The following is a 19,961-nucleotide window of genomic DNA, read 5'->3' on the forward strand; positions in this document are numbered from 1 at the left end:
CATTGGATTATGCATTTTAAATGGGTGAATTGTATGGAATGGAATTGTATGGAATTCTATCTCAAAGCTGTTATAAAGAAAAGGTAGTGTGCATGCACACACACACATACACAAATCTCAATGAACTGTTTCTACACACCTATTAGAATGGGTAAAATACGCAATGCACATTGACAATACCAAGTGCCAGTCAGGATGCAGAGCAACTGGAATTCTTACATTGTTGATGAGAATTCCCTTTTGGAAAACAGTTCGGCAGTTCTTTCTAGGTTAAACGTATACCATTCTACCCATCTATCCTACCCTCGCATTTTACCAAAGAGACGTGAACAGTCTGTTCTGTTCACATAAAAACCTCTATGTGAAAGTCTGTAGTTTCTTTATTTACAATCACCAAAAGCTATAAGAAAACCAAGTTTCTTTTAAGTGGGGAGTAGCAAAGTGTGGTTCATCCATACAGTGGAGTGGTACTCAACTGAAGAGGAATGAAGAGGAAGGAACTAGTGATCCATCTAAGAACATGGGTCAATCTCAAATGATGATGCTGAATGAAGGAAGCTACATACTCTATTGATATCAGTTGTATGCCACTTTGGAATAGGCAAAACTGTGGAGAACCAATCTGTGGTTGCCAGGCCTGGGGTTAGAGGGTGTCACTGAATGCAAAGTAGCCTGAAGAAGTTTGGAGAAAATTGGAACTATTCTATATCTTCACTGTAGTCATGGTTATATGACTTAAATATTTGTCAGAACCTTATAGAACTGTTTACTAAAAAGAATGGATATTACTGTATGTATTTTTTTTTAGTTTTAAGGATTAAGTAATTTTATCTTAGGTAAATCATTTTTGTGTTTTTTTGGTAAGTATTAAGTTGTCATTTTATGTCTGACAAGATTGTTCTATATTATTTTGTCTTTATTTTATTAAAAATTTTTAAATGTTTATTTATTTTTGAGAGAGAGACAGAGCATTAGCGAGGGAAGGGCAGAGAGAGAGGGAGACACAGAATCTGAAACAGGCTCCAGGCTCTGAGCTGTCAGCACAGCTTGAGCCCATAAACTGCGAGATCATGATATGGGCTGAAGTCAGATGCTTAACTGACTGAACCACCCAGGCACCTCTGTATTTTTTGTCTTTATATTTTATACTTATTTGTAAACACCTTAAAGGAACTTTCTGGCAGTTTGACTAAAAGACTTTTCTTCAATTTTTATTTTATCCCTTTTAAACTTTGCATTTCATTTCATTTTTGGGTCAGATAGATGCAAAGATATTCAAAAGGGGGTGGGTTAGGGGCGCCTGGGTGGCTTAGTCGGTTAAGCGTCCGTCTTTCGCTTAGGTCATGATCTCGCGGTTCGTGGGTTCAGGCCCCGCGTCGGGCCCTGTGCTGGCTGCCAGCTCAGAGCCTGGAGCCTGTTTCAGTCTGTGACTCCCTCTCTCTCTGACCCTCCCCTGCTCACGCTGTCTCTCTCTCTCTCTCCTAGAAATAAATAAAAAACATTAAAAAAAAAAGTCCTGGTTTAAAAAAAAAACAAAAGGGGGTGGGTTATCAGTGAACTGTTCAGTAAGTAAATATTAGGCAAATTGATTATGTGTGACTGACTAACCTTGACAATCTTGTAGGATTCTTCAAGGGTGTGTATCGATCTTTATATGTAGTCTGGTGCCTTTCTGTGATACACTGAATGCATTGCTAATGAAAATTTAAGAGTCCTGTATGGTTGTCAGTGTGTAGCATATGTGGAGACATATTTAGAGTTTTTCTAAGTACAAGATCCAAGTGTCCTTCAAATCTCACTCAAACAATAAGACCATCCACAAGATGTTACCTTTCAGGTTCTGCTGCTTCCAAAGTTTCTCCTATTTTTCATTACCCGGAGGATAGTTTTGGGTAAGGGCAAATGAATGCTTTTGGCTGAATGGTTCCTTCAGTCATTAGTGAACCTAATGACTTCATGCCACATGCCAGGCAGTGTTGAGCACTGGTGGACGCTCAGGAACGTCAGCTCATCAGATGTCGGCAGTACTACCATGTGAGCCTTTAACCTCCTCACTGGAGTTAGCAATGGTCTGTGTTGACTGATGTTAATATCACAGCACACCTTGTTGCTTCAGCAGATGGTCAGTGGAAGTCACATAAACGCAGACACCCTTGCCTCACTGAGATGTGCACCTTACTGGTTGTTTTACTTATCCAGTAGCATTGGTTTAGTGTTCAAAGTACTGACCTTCTGTAGAATTCCGGAAAACCGAATATAAGACAGAAGAGAATCAATAGTGGGTAAATATTTTAGGATGAGCAGCAACTCAGTAACTCTTCCTTGAGTTTGTATGGCCCTCACAACCTCAGATCTTCCCTCCATTCCTCAAATCTCACCCTGTGATCTAGTCATACTAAACTTATCTCCTGCCCATGTCCCTTCACCAGGCTAATCATGCGTCAGGTGAAAGAGTGAGTGGCATATTCTGTGGGAAGCCTTTGCTGGTTTTTGTGCCTATGTGCCCTCCCACAGAAGCCTGAACTTATGGCAGTTATAGTGCTCTGTTATTTTTGCTTACTGAATTACCTGGAAACTCCTTCAAGGCAGGGCTTTCTTGCTAACCTTGGTATCCCCAGGATAGTGCCTGGGGATGGTAAATATTTAACCAAAGTTTCTAAAATTGGAAGGACCAGGGGTCTGTAGTGATCATAGTGGGCTCATCAAGACTCTGGTTAGCTCCTTTCCTGTTTGTGATTACTTTTAACCCATTCTATGACTGTGAAAATACTGAGTGACTTTTTTTCTCATGCCTTCTCCTCTAATACCTTACTTAACTTCTCTGAATTCAATTTGTTAATCTGTAAAATGGGGCTACTAGTTGATGCAGGATTGTTGAGAGAATTAAAGAAATACCAGAAAGCAAGCAGTGGCTTCAAATGTGTGACTCGGAGGTCCTTGCTCTCTCTTGTGCGAACAGAGGGTAGAAGTAGGGCTCTTAGAAAAAGCTGAGGTCATTATTGCTTTAGTGATTAGTCCTTCATTGTCTTGAAAGGTGACTTTCTTTGACTCATTTTCTTTTTCACTTGTACCCTCATAGTGTCTCAGCCGTGAACAAGGTATTAAGTGGATCAAAAAAGAAAGACTTCCAGCATTTCTGGAAAGTGATTGCTACTTTGAATACAGGTATTGTAGTCCCATCAAAAAACATATCTGTTAATTGCCTGAGTTTTTTTCACCTCGAATCATTTTTTTCTGTACTTTCTTAATAGAATTGTATACCTTTAAACCTACCGGTGTTTATATCCTACCTGCTATGGTATGCAAGTGATAGAGCATTTGTAAAAATCACTTAACTTTTCCAAAGAGATCTCATAGAAACAGTACCTAATAAATGTACTTTAGTTGTGCTTCTTTGATCAGTATGTTTTTAAAATTATCTACTTGTGATAATGGTATTTATGTGCAGGCTGTTTAAAACTACAAGTGTGTCATGAAAAAGAATGTCAGAGTGGGCCAAATTTTTCTTTTATGTTCCTGGACTTTTAGTGTGTAAGTACCTAAACATTCTGAAATTTAAGTCAAATCTGACCTATACTTAGAACCATCATTTTGAAAATCAAAATAAAATAAATTATAACAGAATAATTATTAATTAGTTCTGTGGATAAGCCATTAATTTTAGCAGATCCTAAGAGAATCATTGTGCAGAGTTAGGAGATTGGTTTGAATACATAAAATAACATTGTAGGGTTTTTTTTTCTGAATTCCACCATATTTGAAACTTATTTCAAGTTTGTATGATTTCTAAAATGCAGATTAGCCAAATTGGTCTCACAAGTACGATGGAGCAGATCAGGCACGAACCTTACACTCGATGCAGATTTTTCCCCCTGGGTCCTGAAGAAACCACCCAGTCCACCACCACCTGACACTGAAGAAGAAAATGTTATAATTATGAAAAAGTTCTACATTTCTCTTGGTGAGGTAAAAGTATGAGTGTTTCTTCATGATTTGGCACTTCAAGGAGACTTCTCATCTTAGGGATAGGAATTTCATTTGTAGCACTTGAACAGGGGAAAGGATTTCAAGTACTTCTAAAACAGATTTAGCAAAACCTTTTGTGGATTTATGCTGACTCATTTGCTTTGCCTTCCTTCACCTGATATGTAATTGGTATTATCATCCCCATGCGTGCAGAGGAACAAATGCGAGATTGAAGAACATGCTCACTGTCGCCTGGGAAGCAAGGAAGGGTAACTTGAATTATATCCATGGTTTCATTGTTCATTCCAAAATTTTCATTATTTGGAGTCTATAATTTTTGTACAAAATAATGATAATTTGGGTCTTCTCCCGCTTGTCAAAATTATTCCTCATTAGCAAAATGCATTCCTGTGTAACCATTATCAGATAATTTTGTCAGAAATGTTGCATTGTATGACTGCTGTAGAAGTTTAAAAGAGATCTAACCTCGAATCAAATGTCTTTTTGGAGAGTCACGGTGTAGTAAAAACTGTCCTTTGGTCTCTGGCCTCTAATTATCAGCTCATCTTTCTGGGAACACACTTCCTATGCATAATTCTATACAAAACCAGGAATTGCAAATATGTGGCCCATGTGTTGCTGTTCTCCTAGATTCCATTCATCACAGACATTGCTAATCAATTATGGAATTTTCCTGCTGAGCTGGGACTTGGCTTCAAATTCTTTTCAACCCAGCACTCTGGGCAAGCACTTTCAATTGATCAAAGATGTCATACATGAGGAAAACTATATGCCATCTCTGTTGGAATAGATGGACTTATTCTATCTTGACCTTTTTTTTTTTCATGTATAGTTCCTATTTAATTCTGTAGTTTGGCATTTTTATCAGTAGTATTTGGCAAAAAAATGTTTGAAATTTACCAGTTGCATTATTTCCACTGACCAATGCTAGGGATATACTAAAAGCGTATTTTTCTTCTCTCTTATACTTATTTTTAAGTATTTTTTCTTTTAATTTGTGTGTTATAGAAATGCCAGGAGTGTCTTAAAAATATGTTCTCATAGTATAGGTCAGTCAGTAAACATACAACAGGAAGAATCAATCTAGGGAAATAAGATTTGATTCCTTACATGTAAATTAAATCAAATGTGAGAGTAAAATTTAAGCTATTTTTTTACTGTTTTCTGTGATGAAAAGAAAACTCGTTTCTGCCTACTTGATGAATACTTTATCTAAAATCTTCTTAATAGCTTCTGAACTTTGAGGATTCAAATTTCTTTGGATCCTTAAATCATTTCAATCATGACTATAGACAAAGATGAATCTTTATGATGATAATTCATCTTTATGATCATTAATTTCTTTGAGTCCTCATTTATACCATCTAAACACAATGGACTCATCTCTTTAAGAATATTAAGTGGACTATATGTGTGTGACTGTTTTAATGTGTGACTGACTTCTTTCTCTCTTTATTTTTACTCTGCCATCTTTTCTGTGCAGTTGAAATAACAAGGATTGTTGTGTGTTGGTCTCTCTCAATTCCCTGACAGTTTCTTCATTATTCTGACCTTGTCTCAGTGCTTGGAAATATAGTGCTTGGAATACAGCAGTCACTCAATAAATATATATTAAATGAATATATAATTAATAATAAATGACTTGGTTTTAAAGGAAGGAAAAGAGGGGACAAAAGGAAATTAGAGTCTGTCAAAGCTTTCATCCACCTAGGAAACCTTATGTCTAAGAGGGGCAGTGACTATATATATAGGTGGCACTTGTCACTTCTCTCTCTCTCATTTTTTTGGTCTCTTTGTGTGGCCTGCCTTGCCCTGCCTATTAGGGAACAATACCTCTTCCATTTGAGCCTTGCCTTTTTTGTGAGTATTCCTGAGGCTAAGGGCCAACCAGCTCTGACTAGATTGGAGAAAGGAGAAATGAAAGTAATACTGGGGGCGCCTGGGTGGCTTAGTGGTTAAGCGTTGACTTTCGCTTAGGTCGTGATCTCGCGGTTCGTGGGTTCGAGCCCCGCATCGGGCTCTGTGCTGACTGCCAGCTCAGAGCCTGGAGCCTGTTTCAGTCTGTGACTCCCTCTCTCTCTGACCCTCCCCTGCTCACGCTGTCTCTCTCTCTCTCCTAGAAATAAATAAAACATTTAAAAAAAAAAGAAAGTAATACTGGACACTCCCTTCTCTGCTTCTGTTGAACAATTGGGATTGTTTTAGAAAAATCATGAGGGCATTATTGAGAGAAGCAGGCAGAAGAATTTTCCCAGGAAAGCTGAGATAACAGCTTCTCAGGCCTGGGGTTCTGGAAGCTGAGGGTCAGTTTGGGAATTAGTCAGCTGGCTTGAGGTACACAAAGTCAAAGGAAACATTGAAGGCTGTATCCAGAGACCGCTGGAATTAGGAATCAGTCTTTGAGAAGCATACAATCCAAGCAAAGCTGTGAAAACTGACTCTAAGGCAAAGGGGCAGTTGAGCTTGGAGAGGTTTTCAGTCCTCCTGAGAATAAGTCTTTCATATTAGGGAGGCCTTGTAAAAAACACTGAGCCAGATCAGACAGAATTAGGGGCGTGAAATAATTGGGAAGTTGTAAATGGGAGTAGCTGGCAAAAGATGTAGCCAAGGACTGATGAGCCACGTGACTACCCAGGATACAGCTGGAGGGCATGAATCTGTAATGAATTCAGGAAGTAGGGTTGCATGCCTCTGGTGGGAGAGTAGAGAATTTGATGGATATTGGGCTTATTGTTTTCTTCTGGTGACCTAATTATGCAAATAATCTGAATAAAAATTCCTTCCCATTATTCTCAGATAATGAATTTTTTCTGTGGACAGCATTCTTTTCTTTGATGGCATAATTTTTCCTTTTATATTGTATTATGCACATCTAATATTATCCTAATGGTATGTCAAGGTCTGTGATTGGAAGAATACTGCTAATTTTACATTAAACAAAGGTGCTCCTTTCCTCCTAGGCCACCTATACTCAAACAAAAGATTGGTTTGCATTGGCAAAACAAAGTCTGCAAACAGTATCAACGTTTTCATTACCATCTTGTGTACTCCACAGCAAAACTGAACTACCAGTTATTTCATCTGTTTCTGGTAAGCAGAAAGGACAAGAATGATTTCAGAACTCTTTTTTCTTTAAGTTTACTTATTTATTTTGATAGTGAGAGCTTAAGTGAGGGGCAGAGACAGAGGGAGAGAATCCCAAGCAGGCTCCACACTGTCAGTGCAGAGCCTGACTCGGGGACTCCATCTCATGAACTGCAAGGTCATTACCTGAGCTGAAATCAAGAGTCAGATACTTAACTGATTGAGCCACCCAGGCTACCCTCAGAACTCCTCTTTAAATCTTTTTTTATTGTTATAGGGGTGTCTGGGTGGCTCAGTCGGTTAAGGGTCATGTTCTCGAAGTTGGTGGGTTCAAGTCCTGTGTCTGGCTCTGTGCTGATAGCTCAGAGCCTGGAGCCTGCTTCGGATTCTGTGTCTCCCCTTCTCTCTGTCCCTCCCCTGTTCATGCTCTGTCTCACTCTATTTCTCAATAGTAAATAGATGCTTAAAATTTTTTTAAAAAATAAAAATAAATCTTTTTTCATTGTTCTAATCTTATTACACTACATTTAGTGGTGGAGAGAAAAATCATCTCCATCCCCATCTCCCCACTCACTTCACTTTCTGCTGGTTTTTTAGAGGTAGCTTGTCATAGCAGAAAGAAGATGGGTTAGATGGGTAATACATAGTAGCTGTGTGGCTTTTTTAAAGTTATTCCACTTCTGAGAGTCTTTTCTCATCTGTAAGATTAGAATTGTGACATACTAAATGTATAGAAAAGGCCTGGCCTAGTGCCTGGTACTTCATAGGCAGTCAGTAAATGTTTGTTTTGTCTTTATGTCCTATGACAATTTACAAATTCTTATTATTAAGCCTTTGAAATTAAGTGGGTGCAAATTTTCTTTCCTCTTGAAAGTGTATAGTCATACATACAACTTGAATTTTCTTTTTGTTTTTAAGTTGAGACTGTTTTTCTCCTTGAAAAGTATTTCTACCATGGGGAACTTTTGTGAATGATACCAACTTTTCAGAAATGGGGTCATTAACATGATATTGCTAGAGGAAAAAAAAATCTAACAACATGATTCAGGAGAGGAACATAGCAGTTCCCTAATAGTTGTTAACTAATTATTTGGAAGAGTGTAAGTAAGCAGCCTCTGGGGGACAATAAATCTGGATTCTTTAGAATGGAACCTAAATCTAGGCAAAGAGGAAAATCATCTCCTTAATTTGAACACAGCTGAATTTATAGGTTTCTTGCTGTTTCCCCCAAATAGTAAAGTAGAAGATTGGAGAGCAAAGATGGCGAAGACGGTAAACAGGAAGAGAAAGGGTAGCAGGAAGATGGTGAACAGAAATGCTAGCCTTGCCCTTGCCCTCCACTTCTGTGGGGTTGAGTATACACCCTGTGTCCTTTCGTAGGCTTATGAAAGTCTGATCTCTCAATATTGCAGAAAGTTAGTATCTTAATTTTCAATAAAAATGATAATGAAATATCTCTAGTTCACTGAGATTTGAAAACTATGACTTGAGAAAATGGCCATTGAGGTGGGGCACAGATGACAACAGAGTTTTCCTGATCCATGGCATTTTAAAGGGTAGATTTGCCATGGGAAATAAAGCACTGACATCAGTTCTTTCTCTGATTTCTAAAGAAGGAGAAAATAGGAGCTAAAGACTATACTTTAGAAAAAGTATAAAACAATCCATTTGTATTTGTAACCCTTTATAAGTATGATAGTAATTGAATCTTTCTGATAAAATAGTGAATTTTTAAAAATGTTTATTTATTTATTTATTTAGAGAGAGGGTGGGAAGGAGAGAGAGTAAACACACAAGTGGGGAGGGGCAGAGAGCAAGGGAGAGAGGGAATCCCAGGCAAGTTCTATGCTTAGTGGGGCTCGATCCCATGACTGTGAGATCATGACCTGAGCTGATATCAAGAGTCAGATACTCAACAGACTGAACCACCCAGGTGCCCTCAAAACGGTGAATTTTTAAAAATGACTGATATGACCCCCCAGTTCTGATCTGTTCATTGACTGTCTTATCATTAATGGTAGCTAGTTTTATTTTATCATACGGCATGAAATATTAGAATACATACAGTTGCTTAATGTACATATTCTAATGTTTAATAGATTTTGCTTTTATATATTACATCACCCTAAAATATTACATTTTTAAAGTGCATAATATCTTTTTGAAGATCTCTGTATTAGTGATGTGAAATATTTAGTTCATCTGCTACTAGTGTCCCCTTTTATGTCCAGGGAAGACATAACCAATCCTTTGGGCAGTTTTTTCTACTGGTACCAAATGTGGCTTTAGAACTCCCTCTATGTGCACAAAGTCTCTGCCCGTGACAGACCCATTTACCATGCTGGCTCTACAACATCTAGTTAATGATAAAAACACCTTTGTATTCATATCTGATCTAATAGCCTTTTACAATTTAATACAGAAAGTTCTATCCTTGATGATGGAATTCACTCAAGGACAAAACGGGACTCATCTGAAACCACTAGATTAATTTCTCATTTTGAAGAAGAAGAAAATGGGTCTGTATGTCTACAAGACACTCCTTCTCAAGCCCTTCTAAGAATATACCTTGAAAAACAACAGGATGCTGATGACGGCCTTATATTGCATTTCTCAACATACGAAGAATTTTTAAGATCTTATATAGCCTTTATTTTGAGAGTAGCAATTTACCACATTTTTGAAGAGCCACTTAGAGAAAGCCCAGATTTTATAAATTTCAACAAGGTAACAGAAGTGGTGATTGAGGAAGGTTTTGAGGCTATCCTTGGCAGGAATGTTGTGTTACGTGAAACATTTCAAACCTATGTCAAGTCAGAAGAGATGTTAGAACAAGCAAGTTCAAAAAGTGAGAGCATTGGACCAGAAAGCAGGGCTGATTGGTGTGTTTCTCACAAAGCTTATGATATTGGCAATAGAAAAGAGTTTGAAAGATTTAAGAAATTTATAAAAGGTACATTAGGAGAGAGATATTGGTCGTTATGGATGGATATTGAGAGATTAAAAGTTCTTAAGAACCCTGGAAGACATCAAAGGTAAGTCTATTTTTTACTTTTCAGTAGTTTTTTTTAAGAAAATTATGGAATATTAGTTTGGGTCATTTAAGCACACACAGAAGCCTGGAATAACTATAAAAATGTAACTTATACTTTTAGAGGAATTAATACTTACTTTTTTAAATTATAGTAACATTGATTTCTCTATTTCTAGATTTCATAATTTTCAGATACAAATAGTGGCAATTGTTTGGGTTTGCATAATGTTTCTCCTCATAGATTCTAAACTTGCTTTCAAATCAGTCATTCTATTTTATTTTATTTTTTGAATGTTTATTTATTTTGAGAGCAAAAGAGCATGTGTGTGCCTGTGCATGCATGTGAGCAGGGGAGGGTTCGAAAGAGAGGGAGACAGAAACCCAAGCAAGCTCTGCACTCTCAGCACAGACCCCAGTGATGTGAGGTTGATCTCACGAACTGTGAGATCATGACCTGAGCCAAAATCAAGAATCAGATGTTCAACTGACGGACTCACTCAGGCACCCTTATTCTATTTTGTTTTTATAATATTCTCATGATTTATTTTTATAGAAAAAGATAATTTTTCAGTATATAACCACACTGGCTTAAGATACCTTTTATAAAAGGTGCCTTATGCCATTGTAAGAGACTACTGATCCTAACAGCCTGCTCTGTTAACAAATCCCATGATCTTTAGTTGGATGCCACTTAGACATTCATATCTGAATAAGATATCTCCTAGCTATCATACTGGATATCCTTTAGAGCGCCTCTTAGATGTCTGATGGATCCAGGTCCTTGTTTGGATGTTTTAGATTATATAAGTCTTAAGAAACTTACGAGGACCCTGCTTTAAGAAAGTTTTTATCCTGTGTTCTCCTTTCTGCTCTGAAGCAGATCAACTACAGTAGACTGCAATTCCCAGTAAGGGTTTGACCAAGTATGTACTAGTGACTGGGTTATTCCAGTTATTTCAATGGCATTCAGTTCATATAGCTCATTGTTGTACATGCTTATAAGATCAGGGGTTACCAAACAGTTGATTATGAAGCCTTGACCAGATTGATGATGGAGTGGAAAGCCACTACCACCTTTCAAGACATGTTAGGGAAGATATATACAAGCAACCTACATAAATTCTTCAGGATTTACTGTATTGGTTCCTATTATTGCAATAGCAGATTGCCATACATTTAATGGCTTTTAAAGCAATGAACATTTGTTCTGTTATAGTTCAGAGGTAGGAAGTCTAAAATGGGTAGGCAGGGCTACATTCCTCCTGGAGGCTCGAGGGGAGAGTTTTCCAGCTTCCAGAGTTCACCTATTTTCCTTAGTTCATGGCTTTTCCTCCATCTTCAAAGCCAGCAACATAGCATCTTCTTTATGGCCTCTGCTACTGTCCTCACATCTTTTCTCTATGATTGGCCCTCCTGCCTCCCTCTTAGAAGGACCCTTGTGATTATATTAGGGCCACCTGGATAAGCTAGGTTAATCTCAAAATCCTAAGCACATCTACAGAATCCCTTTGACGATGTAAGGTAACATTCAGAGGTTCTGGGAATTAGGGCATGGATATCTTTGGAAGGCCATTGTTCAACCTACAAAAAATACCGTTCTTATTTCCATTATTGTAAGAAATATTTTTATCTTCACATTGGTATTCCTGTAATTCAGTGTTGGTTTTGAGACAGTTCGTTACTTGTCTGAAACATTTTAGAAGTGAAAACATTTGGCTTGTTGAATATTGTAGCACTGTGTGTGTGTGTCTCATTTTAGACATCTTGAAAAGATGAAAAAATCCTATTTAGTGAGCAGTGGAGATTGCTACCTTTCTGCAGAAATATTATCAAAATTTAAACTGCTAGATGCATCTCAGTGGAATGAAGAACACTTAAGAAATATTCAGATTGAGGTTGTAAAACCCTTACTTCTCTATTGGTAAGAAAAATAATGTGAATTAAACTTATTTGCTTTTACTTTTCCTAGGCTAATTTCAAGTTATACTTTTTTGTCTTACTGATTTATAATTTATGGAGATTTAAAATGACAAGATTATCATATTTTTCACCTTCCTTAAAGTACTCACCCTTAAGGTAATTCAGGTGTTTGGGGGAGGGGTTTAAATCCATAATAAGAGTGGACAGTATTTAAGCTCCATTTTAACTTTGTGAGCACACTACCCCTGACCATTTTCTGGTCAGTATCTCATCAGTGTGTGTGTGTGTGTGTGTGTGTGTGTGTGTGTGTGTGTGTGTGTACATCTTGAAAAAGTTACAGATTTATCATCTCAAGAAATATATTTTGATCACTTACTATAGACCAAGTGCTGTACTAAGGACCCTAGGGTAAAATATAGACAAATTTAGTGATTACAATCTAGTAAAAGGAACATACATGGGAAATGAGTATAATAAAAGAAAGTGTGGTGATCACACAGGATACAGAGGAGAGGTAACGTTTAACTTGACACTTGAAGGACTCTAAATAAGGAACAGAGAGGGGACACAGTGGAGAAAATTGTGTATCATTTGAAGGTCATTGAGCTGTCTTGTGGCTGTGATGTATCTGATTATGTTACTTTTCTGCTTGTAATCTTTTCCCATAGCTTTCAGTGCAGAGTTCAAATGCCTTAAATTAGCAAATAAGGCTATCATAATTGGTCCCTCACCCACTTTTCTGGCATCATCTCCCATCTAGGTATTCCAGGTTACAGATATGTTTTGCACTTTTCCATATATAGATAGAATGTTGTTTTTCTGTTTCTTTTTTTAAAAACTTAAACATTTTCACTCTTACCATTGTTATTTAACACAGTACTGGAAGTCCTAGCCTCAGCAATCAGACAACAAAATGTGATTTTAAAAAGATATCTAAGTTGGCAAGGAAAAGTAAAACTTTCACTGTTTGCAGATGACATGATACTCTATGTAGAAAACTTGAAAGACTATATCAAAAAACTGCTAGAATGGATATCCAAATTCAGTAAATTCACAGGATAAAAAATCAAGGTATATAAATCTGTTGCATATCTATACACCAATAATGAAGCAGCAGAAAAAGAAATCAGGTAATTTATCTCATTTACAATTGCACCAAAACCAATAAGATACCTAGGAATGAATCTAACCAAAGAGATAAAAGATCTGTACTCTCAAAACTATAAAACTCTGATGAAAGAAATTGAAGATGACACAAACAAATGGAAAGATATTCCATGCTAAATTTGGGTTGGAAGAACAAACATTGTTAAAATGTCTATACTACCCAAAGCAATCTACACATTTAATGTAACCCCTCTCAAAATACTACCACCATTTTTCACAGAGCTACAACAAATAATCTCAAAATTTTTATGGAACCATCAAAGGTTGCTTTGGCAACCTTGAAGAAGAAAAGCATAACTGGAGGAATCACAATTTCTGGACTTTAAGTTATATTACAAAGCTATAGTGATCAACAGTATGATACTGGCACAAAATACACACATAGATTAACAGAACAGAATGAAAAACCCAGAAATGAACCCACAACTATATGGTCAATTAATCTTCAACAAAGCAGGAAACAATAATCAATGGAAAAAAGATAGTCTCTACAATAAATGGTGTTGGGAAAACTGGACTGCAACATGCAAAAGAATGAAGTTGGACCTCTTTCTTATATTATACACAAAAATAAATTCAAAATGGATGAAATACCTTCATTTGAGACAGGAAACCGTAAAAATCCTAGAGAACATAGGGAGTACCCTCTTTGACATCAGCCATTGCAACTTCCTTCTAAATATGTCTCCTGAGGCAAGAAAAGCAAAAACAAAAATAAACTATTGGGACCTCATAAAAATAAAAAGCATCTGCACAGAAAAAGAAACAACAAAAGTAAAGAGGCAGCCTACAGAATGGGAGAAGATATTGCAAATGATATTTCTGATAAAGGGTTCATATCCAAAATATATATAAAGAACTTATAAGACTCAACATGCAAAAAATGAATAATCCAATAAAAATGGGCAGAAGACATGAATAGACATTTTAACAAAGAAGACATACAGATGGCCAAGAGACATCTCAATTAAAAGATGCTCAGTGTCACTCATCATCAGAGAAATGGAAGTCAAAACTGCAACAAGATAATACCTCACAGCTGTCAGAATGGCTGAAATAAAAAACCCAAGAAACAAAGTGTTGGCAAGGATCTGGAGAAAAAGGAATCCTCTTCCACTGTTGATGGGATTGCAGACTGGTGCAGCCACTCTGGAAAACAGTATGGAAGTTCCTCAAAAAGTTAAAACTACAACTACCCTGTGATCCAGCAATTGCACTTCTTGGTATTAACCCAAAGGATATAAAAGTACTAGTTCTAAGGGATCCGTGCACCCCAGTGTTTATTGCAGCACTATCTACAATAGCCAAATTATGGAAATGGCTCAAGTGTCCCTCAACTGATGTATGGATAAAGAGGCAGTATAGATATATGGTGGAATATTAACTATAAAAAAGAATGAGATCTTGCCCTCCGCAATGGCATGGATGGAGCTAAAGTATTATGCTAAGTGAAATAAGTCAGTCAGAGAAAGACAAATATTTTATGATTTCACTCATATGTGGAATTTAGGAAACAAAAAAAACAAACAAAGGGGAAAACATTAGAGGGGGGCAAACCAAGAAACAGACTCTTAATCATAAAGAACAAATGGATGGTTATCAATGGGAGGTTGGGGGGGGATTGGTGAAATAGGTGATAGAGATTAAGAGAGTACACTTGTGATAGGTACTGATTGTTGTGTGGAAGTGTTGAATTACTATATTGTACACCTGAAACTAATATTAAACTGTATGTTAACTCACTGGAATTTAAATAAAAACTTAAAGAAAAGAAAGGAAAATATAAATAAAAACAAATATTTAAGGCATACATAAAGGTGTAAGTTATAACGGGTACCCATGTGTACACCACCCAACTTAATAAAATATTACTGTACAGTAGAAATGATTTTTAATTTAACTTTTTATTTTGAAATCATTATAGATTCACATGCAGTTGTAAGCAATAATAGAGAAGATTCTGTGTAGCTTTTACCCAGTTTCCCCTAATGGTAACATTTTGTGTAACTATAATCTGATATCACAATGAGGAAATTGACATTAATATAATTCACCGATCTTTTTCATATTTTACCAGTTACACATACACTTATTTGTGTGTGTGTGTGTATGTGTATAGTTAGGTCTATCCAGTTTTATTACATTAGAGATTCACGAATTTGCCACTACAGTCAAGACACAGAAGTTACCACAAACCTCCCTTGTACTGCCCTCTTGCAACTATGCCCACCTCCTTCTCCTCCCATCCCTAACTCCTGGAAACCACCAACCTATTATTTAATGAAATAATACAATATGTAATCTTTGGGGACATCCTTTTCTCATTCAACATGATTCCCTTGAGATCCATCCACGTGGATGTGTGTATCAATAATTTTTTTTGCATTGCTAAATAGCACTCTGTTGTATGGATGTTACACATCCATTCACCCACTGAAGGTCATTAGGGATGTTTCCACTCTTTCACTGTTACTAATCAAGTTGCTTTGAGCCTTCATGTACGGGTTTCTGAATGAGCATAAATCTTCATTTCTCTGGGATAAATGTCTAAGAGAGAGATAACTGGGTCACATGGTAAGTCTGTTTTTAGTTTTCAAAGAAACTGCCAAATTATTTTCCAAAGTTGGTATATCATACACCAGCAGTGTAAAAAAGGATCCAGTTTCTGTGCATCTTTGCCATTGTTTGGTGTTGTCACAATTTTCTATTTTTAATAGAAAATTCTAAATGTGCACATTCTGTGCGCAGTGATATCTTGTTGTGTTTTTACTTTGCCATTCTCCAAAGATGCACATCTTTTCAAGTGCTTGTTATTTACATATCCTCTTCAGTGAAATGTCTGTTCATGTCTTTTGTCTATTTGCTAATTGAATTTTTATTGTTGAGTTTTAAAGTTATTTTTATATTGTAGATATTAGTCATTAGTCAGACATGTAGTTTGCAAATATTTTCTCCCAGCCTTTAGCTTGCCTTTTCAAAGACAAGCTTTCCAAAGACTTCTTAAAAGGGTCTTTGAGAGCTTCCTGATTGGTGAACACATGGAGATTTGGGGAGAGTGGTATGCTTAAAAGGCATGGAAGCTCTATACTCCTTACCACATACCTTATTGTGTGCATCTTTTCCATCTGACTATTCTTGGGTTATATCCTTTTATTTAAAAAAAATCTAAATTAAGCAAAAAAGTAAAAATAATACAGATAATGAGAACCAGAATTCTTATCAATGTGGAAGAGAGTTACAAACAAGAGAACAGAGAGAACCCTGTAGTGATGGAGTGGAACTGGAGGTACAAATGGAAAATTTGTAAATCCACAACTCAAGTTACCATACTCAGTTACGAAGACCATAATTAACTGAAGGAAAAAAAAAACAGATAATCATGAAGAAATAAAAGAACTTGCAAGAGAAATTCTGAAGTTCATCACATATGGATTGTCCGTGGGAGGGTGACATATTGGGGGATAGCCTGTATCAAGGGCTTCAGGTATGTTTCGCTCCAAACATTTCATCAGAGTAGAGGCAAAGAAGTCTTGGACAATGTTAATTCAACTAACACAAATGTTCCTACGTAAAATGTTGCTTCCTGCACCTACTATTCAGAATAAATATAACTATCTGAAAGGAAAAAAAGAGAGGGGCGTCTTTCACAGAGCAAAGTTTTTGAATTTTGATCAGGTCCAATTTTTCAATTCTTCCTTTTATGGATTATACTTTGGTTTCAAACTGAAGAATTCTTTGCCTACTTATAGATCCTAAAGGTATTCTTTTATTTTTTTCTAAAACCTTTATAATTTTATGTTTTACATTAAAGTGTGTGGTCCATTTAGAGTTAATTTTTGGATAAGGTGTTAGATTAAGGTCAAGGTTTAGTTGCTTTGTTTTTTGTTCTTTGAGAGATTTTAGTTTTTACTGATGGATATCCAGTTGTGCATCTTAACTTACTCAAAAGGCTATCCTTCCTCTTTCCTTCTTTTCTATGTTCTACATTAACATACAGGAAGATCAAGTTGTATAGCTTCATGTAACCACTCTGACAATCAAAATGCTAACACTTCTGTCACCCTCCCCCCAAACTCTCACACTAACCTTGTTACACTGTTTCTCCACTCCTAGTCCCTGGCAACCACTGCTCTGTTCCTTGTCACTACTTTTGTCATTTTGAGAATGTCACATAAATGAAATTATACAATCTGTAACCTTTTGAGACCTCTGTTGTCAGCAAAATGCCATCAAAGCATAATGAATCCAAATTGTTGCATGTATCATAGTTTATATTTTTTAAATATAGCTTCCCAGTTCATTATTGGTAAATAGAAATGTGATTGAATATTGTGTGTACTCAGTCAGTATTGGAGAGGGCAAAAGTCCTCAAATGGACCTGCTCTGCTTTTCCAGCTGTCTTGGTGCTCTTCCATTCTCAGGTCTGTCAGACACTTCCTTCTACCTAAGTGCCAACACCATGCAGGTCTTGTGGCTGACAGTAGTCTGTCCCACCTACTTATATCTTGGTGTTTGGGGGAATGCCTTGTCACATTAACATTCTGTTATAAATGTTGTCCATGAGTTTTCAGTTTTGCTCTCTAGTTGTCCTGTTTGTATGGAGGGATTCTGAGCGGTAGAAAAACAAATTGGGCCACATTGCCATTTTCCCAGAATCCTCTTATCCTTGTCTTGACCTAGCTAAATCATGTGTATTCTTTAAATTTCAAACTTAAAAATAAAGCATTTAATGAATTTTATGGAGCAAATGCTTGCTTAGGTAACCACTACGTGGGCTGTAACCACTATGTGCCAAAATCACTGAATATCCCTAATTGATTACAACATCCTCACTCCTCCTCGAAGGCAACCACTATCTTGACTTTTGTGATTGTCACCCTCTTTCTTTTCTTTATAGTTTACCAACCATGTATGCAAATAAACACCTAAACATATACTTTTTTTTTTGCCTGTTCTACAACTTTACATAAATGGGAACATGTTGTATGCATTCTTGTGTGTCTTCTATCAACATTAGATGGGAGATTTGTCTGTAATTGTGTTTAAGGATTTTAATAATTTTCATTATGTTGTATATTGGTATTCCACTGCATGAATATACCATAATTGCTATCATTTTAAAACATTTGGGTTTGTTTCCTACTTTTCACAAAAGCAATGCTGCAGTGCATATTCTTGTATGCATAGCCATTTTTCTACAGCAGCTGTGCCCATTTATTCTCTCACGGACAGGATATGAAAGTACCCATTGCTATAAATCCATGGTAGCATTTAGTATTGTCAGACTTTAATTTTTGCCCATGTGTTTGGTGTATCATTGGTGTCCTGTGGTTGTAACTATCATTTCCTTGAGTACTAGTGAGCCTGATAACCTTTTCAATGCTTGTTAGTTATTTTGATTTCAATTTTCATGAGTTGCTTGTTTCTCATTTGCCCATTTTTCTATTGAGAGAGATACACACACTTATGTGTGTATACACACACCCACATAAACATGTATACATACATACATACACATCATATTGAATACAGCTCCTTTGATATTTGATAATATTATGTCACAGATGCCTTCTCCCACCCTCTAGAGCTTGAGAATAAAGATGTGTGTAGTCAGTGTAAATGAGAACTCATATGATGGAAGCATGAAAAATAATACAAGACCAGTTTAGATTTGACCGTGAAGCTTATTCCANATCTCATTTGCCCATTTTTCTATTGAGAGAGATACACACACCCACATAAACATGTATACATACATACATACACATCATATTGAATACAGCTCCTTTGATATTTGATAATATTATGTCACAGATGCCTTCTCCCACCCTCTAGAGCTTGAGAATAAAGATGTGTGTAGTCAGTGTAAATGAGAACTCATATGATGGAAGCATGAAAAATAATACAAGACCAGTTTAGATTTGACCGTGAAGCTTATTCCACAATATTTGGTGAATTTACATAGTGGCTAATAAAAATTAATGTTATGAATGGAATAAGAATGGAATATTAAAGTGGTAGGGGCAGCAGAGACTTACAGGACCATATGAATATAATATAATGATGGAAATCAGAAAATTGAGACACCTAGATTTCCTGGTTAGTACATGGGTGCTTTATTGGATAAGGATCTTGTAGATATTTCCACTTGCTGGTTAACATGAGGACAAGAGGTAATTTTGGATATTTCCAAGTCTGCAAGTAAAGGTTCTAAAATAATGCCCACCCAGATTTATACATTATGCTTTCTGAATCTAAACTAATTGTGAACTTTGGATTCTTTTCCATTCCCAACCTGTGTTCACATCAGGGGAATATCTACTTTCTTTCTATTTTACAGGGAAGCAATTTTATACAAAGACCTGAAATATGGAGTGGGAATTGGTCTTTGGGCTGTGGCATCAGGGGGAAAACTTGCTCCAAGCAGCAATTAGCATCAGGCCTGACAGCTGGAGTTAGGCCTCTAGCCAATAAAGAGCCCACAGACTACATACCAGGATATCCATCCAATTAAGTATGGCCTTGACACTGTGCCAAACATTCTTTTTCCTAGATTTCAGGAAGTAGCGTTAGTCTGTCATTTATATAAATTGTTGTAAAACTAATTCCTACCTTCAGATTTAAAGCTTGAAAATAGATCATATGAATCACAATTCACTTTAGTAGTATAGGTAAACATTTAAAAATGTTTATAGATTTTAAAATGTGAATTTCATCTACTAGTTTTTATTTGGTATAGATAAATACTAAACTGCCTTAAAATGATCAC

At 36.5% G+C, this 19,961-nt stretch overlaps 1 protein-coding gene across 1 annotated transcript in view; it reads left to right on the forward strand.

Annotated features, from left to right (window-relative positions):
* The window catches only part of RGS22 (regulator of G protein signaling 22), a 104,810-nt gene that overhangs the window by 11,029 nt on the left and 73,820 nt on the right, over positions 1-19,961 (forward strand). The window contains exons 2-6 of the mRNA XM_077748218.1: positions 3,080-3,165; positions 3,798-3,966; positions 6,948-7,077; positions 9,494-10,106; positions 11,865-12,026. Coding sequence (XP_077604344.1) covers positions 3,080-3,165; positions 3,798-3,966; positions 6,948-7,077; positions 9,494-10,106; positions 11,865-12,026 — 1,160 coding nt within the window. The remainder of the gene's footprint in view (positions 1-3,079; positions 3,166-3,797; positions 3,967-6,947; positions 7,078-9,493; positions 10,107-11,864; positions 12,027-19,961) is intronic.

The sequence above is a fragment of the Crocuta crocuta genome, unplaced genomic scaffold (genome assembly GCF_008692635.1).
Source record: "Crocuta crocuta isolate KB4526 unplaced genomic scaffold, BGI_CrCroc_1.0 scaffold39, whole genome shotgun sequence".
Taxonomy (NCBI): Eukaryota; Metazoa; Chordata; class Mammalia; order Carnivora; family Hyaenidae; genus Crocuta; species Crocuta crocuta.